Raw genomic sequence first — 3,486 nt, forward strand, 5'->3', positions numbered from 1 at the left:
GGCTTAAGGGACACGGAGAGGGGGGTTATTCAATTCCAAACAATTTTCCGGATGCAGCAGTTGGAGGGGAATGGCCTGGCTTGCTTGTCTTGGTGGAGAGATCCAGCACCAAGAGCTTGCCAAGTTCTGGTTCTCGGATATCCCAGTAAGAACTGGAATGGTTTGGGCGGGAAGGGAGATGAAAGATCACGGAATTCCAACCCCCTGCCATGGGCAGGGACACCTCCCACTACCCCAGGTTGCTCCATCGTGGCCTTGGAAGCTTCCAGGGATGGGGCAGCCCCGGCTTCCCTGGGAATTCCATTCCAGCCCCTCACCATCCTCACAGAAAGAATTTATTCCTAATATCTCTTCCTAATATCCTCACAGTAATTTGGATGTAATGAGGATATTCCCAACATCCTCACAGTAATTTATTCCTAATGTCTCTTCCCTCTTTAGGTGGGAAAAGACCCCCCCCCACACACAAGGTCATCGAGTCCAACCCAATTAACACTGGGGATGACATTCCCTTAATGAAGGAACCTGCTTCCCTCCAGGAACTGCCGCCTTTCCCAAAGGATGGAGGGACTTGACCCCCTCAGGGGATTTGGGAATGCCAAGTTGAAGCTTTCTCCCTAAATCCTGCATTAATTCCCGAGGAAGCCAGAGCAGGTTGGTGCCTGCAGTTGGACTCCCAGCCCACGGGGTGGGTCCAAGGCCTGATCCACTCACTTGTCCTGGAATCCCACGAGACATCCAAGGAAGTAACTTCATAAATTATGGATCGTAATGGGCATTTTTGATGGAAACCTGATAAAAAAACCTGCTCTTTGAGGGGGGGGAGCACACAGGGAGGAGAACACCAGAGGGAGAAGAGTCCCCAATATCGCCACTAAATCCCAAATTACCCCTTTCCTTCTTGGGAGCTGCTCCACCCAGGACTTCCCAGCTTTTCCCTGTTCCCAGGGAAAGGGGGAGGAAAGGCAGAACGAGGGGGAAGATTTACTCCCGGCCTAAATTATTCACCAGCAAAAAAAAAGGGGAGCGTGGGTCTTTAACGAGCGAGGTTAACGTTTTCCCCCCCTCGATTCCCGGGAATATCATCAACTCTCCGGGGTCCATTTGAGGACTTTTCCGCTCGCAGCAGCGAAAAGGCGCCGACTCAGCACTTTCCCCTCCTTTCCCCCCCCCCACATTATTTAGAGAATAAAATTAACCCTCGGCAGCCCAGGCTGGTGGTTTTAACTCCTCCCCAGTGGAAATCTGGCCCTCTCAGCAGTTTCTGCCCCGTCTGTAATTCCGGGCTGCTATCCATCATCCCGAGGAGAGCGGTTCCCGAAGTGACGCCGTAAGCACTTTTCCTAATAGAAGAAATATTCCAACTATCTCCTTGATATTTTCATTTAAATTGCAATAGTTTTAGAAATAATTGGCAGGCCCCACACCCCCCCCCCACCCCCTTTTCCCCCCCTCCTTTTGCTGGAGGGGAGGAGGGCGGGATTCCCGCGTTTTCCGGATCCCGGGGAATCGTTTTATCCCACGCTCCGTCCCCTTCTTTCCACGAGAAGGAATTAAGCCCAGACTAATTTATTAGAGCCTCCTTTCACTGCTGCTGATCAGCTGCTTGCCCTAAAACTCTCCCTTTTGGAGTTTTTTTTCCCCCCTTTTCGCTCCACGGCGCTTTTTCCTTTCGGGAAAAAGGTGGGAATTTTGGCAGCGCCGGGTTAAGGATTGGGCTCGATGAGCTTCGAGGTCTTTTCCCGGACCTAAATCATCCAATTATTCCACCCAAGGTCGTGTCTGGATTCTGGCACAGGGGATGACACCGCGGGGATGGGAACGGGGCACCTTCAGCTCCTCCATCCACAGGGATGGAGGAAAGAGGGAGAAAAGCCCTTTGGAGCTCCAGCACGTGGATCCAAGAATCCAGCTGCTCATCCCAGCATCTTCCCCACTGGAAGGCAGGAAGGGATCTCCAGGAGCAGCAAGTCTAAGTCCCAGATCCAGGACATGGAGGAGACGGTTTTTCCATAGGAAAAGCATCCCAGAAGTGCTGTTTTCCTGGGAGGGAAGCAGACTGAGGAAGAGGGTGGCTGCCATGCTCCCCCTGGGCTCAGAGATGGGACAACACTGCTCAGCAAATCTTGGAATTGTGGAATGGTTGGGGTGGGAAGGGACCTTTAATGGTCATCCAGTCCCACCCCCTGCCATGGGCAGGGACAGCTCCCGCTATCCCAGCTTGCTCCCACCTGGCCTGGGACACTTCCAGGGATCCAGGGGCAGCCACAGTTTCTCTGGGAATTCCATTCCAGTCCCTCCCCACCCTCACAGTCAAGAATTCCTTCCCAGTATCCCATCTAACCCTCTGGCAGTGGGAAGCCGTTCCCTGTGTCCTGTCCCTCCATCCCTTGTCCCCAGTCCCTCTCCAGCTCTCCTGGAGCCCCTTTAGGCCCTGGAAGGGGCTCCAAGGTCTCCCTGGATCCTCCCCTTCTCCAGGTGAACATTCCCAGCTCTCCCAGCCTGGCTCCAGAGCTGAGGGGCTCCAGCCCTTGGAGCATCTCCGTGGGCTCCTCTGGACTCGCTCCAGCAGCTCCACATCCTCCTGAGGACCCCAGTGAGGGCCTGAACTCGCTGTCACCCCCTTCTCTCATCCCTGGCACAGAATGGGGGAACCACAAGATGCTGGAAAAACCCTGACATTCCATGTTTTTTGGTTTTTTTTTTTGCATGTAGGAGCCCTAAAATTCCAGGGAATTTTAACTTTTAACTTTTAAACCCATCCCGGAGCCAGCGTGGAAAACAAGCTTTTAACATCCAAGGATTTCCTATGGAAACCAGAGAACCACAAGCCTTTTCCTTTCCCTCTCTTTAGAGGAAGGATTTTCCAGGCAGGTACAACCGGACATGGGAAACATGGACACCCTGGGAAGGCTCTTCCCAGGAAACATCAGCACAACATTTACCCCAGACGAAGCCTTGGATTTCAATCCTTTTTTTGTTTGTTTGTTTGTTTTCCCTGCCTGTAAACCCCCTTTTCCACAATTCCTTCGGAAAAGCACAGGACTGCTGTTCATCCGTCCCCCTCCAGGTGTGTTTTCCAGCCCCATGGTGCTGTCAGAACGTCACCTCACCTTCGGACCCCAGGATAAACCAGGATAAATTAACCCTTTCCTTACCTTCTCTCCCATGGGACAATATCCCTTGAGGAAATCCTGGCACACCTCTGCCTTCCTGGACACGTAGACGTGGCTGTAGGGGCAGTTGCTGTTGCTGCAGATCCCTTTCAGGTAGTAGGAACACACCGGCATCTGCGAGAGAAAACCCGGCAGCGTTCCCTCAACTCCGGAGCCGGAACCGTTCCAACCATCCCTCAGCTCTGGATCCAGAACCATTCTAACCCCTCCTCACCTCTGGATCCAGAACCATTCCAATCCCCCCTCAGTTCCAGACTGGAACCATTCCAACCTCCCCTCTGCTCCAGAACCATTCCAACCCCCCCTCAGC

At 53.1% G+C, this 3,486-nt stretch overlaps 1 protein-coding gene across 1 annotated transcript in view; it reads right to left on the minus strand.

The window, feature by feature from the left end:
- LOC114071491 (zinc finger CCCH domain-containing protein 3-like) overlaps positions 1–3,290 on the minus strand; it is a 21,334-nt gene extending 18,044 nt beyond the window's left edge. Inside the window, exon 1 of the mRNA XM_027909320.1 lies at positions 3,159–3,290. Within this exon, the coding sequence (XP_027765121.1) occupies positions 3,159–3,290 (132 nt within the window). The remainder of the gene's footprint in view (positions 1–3,158) is intronic.
- Positions 3,291–3,486: the final 196 nt, after the last annotated feature.

This window comes from Empidonax traillii, unplaced genomic scaffold (genome assembly GCF_003031625.1).
Source record: "Empidonax traillii isolate 1590-97213 ecotype Southwest subspecies unplaced genomic scaffold, ASM303162v1 scaffold2056:size76380, whole genome shotgun sequence".
Taxonomy (NCBI): Eukaryota; Metazoa; Chordata; class Aves; order Passeriformes; family Tyrannidae; genus Empidonax; species Empidonax traillii.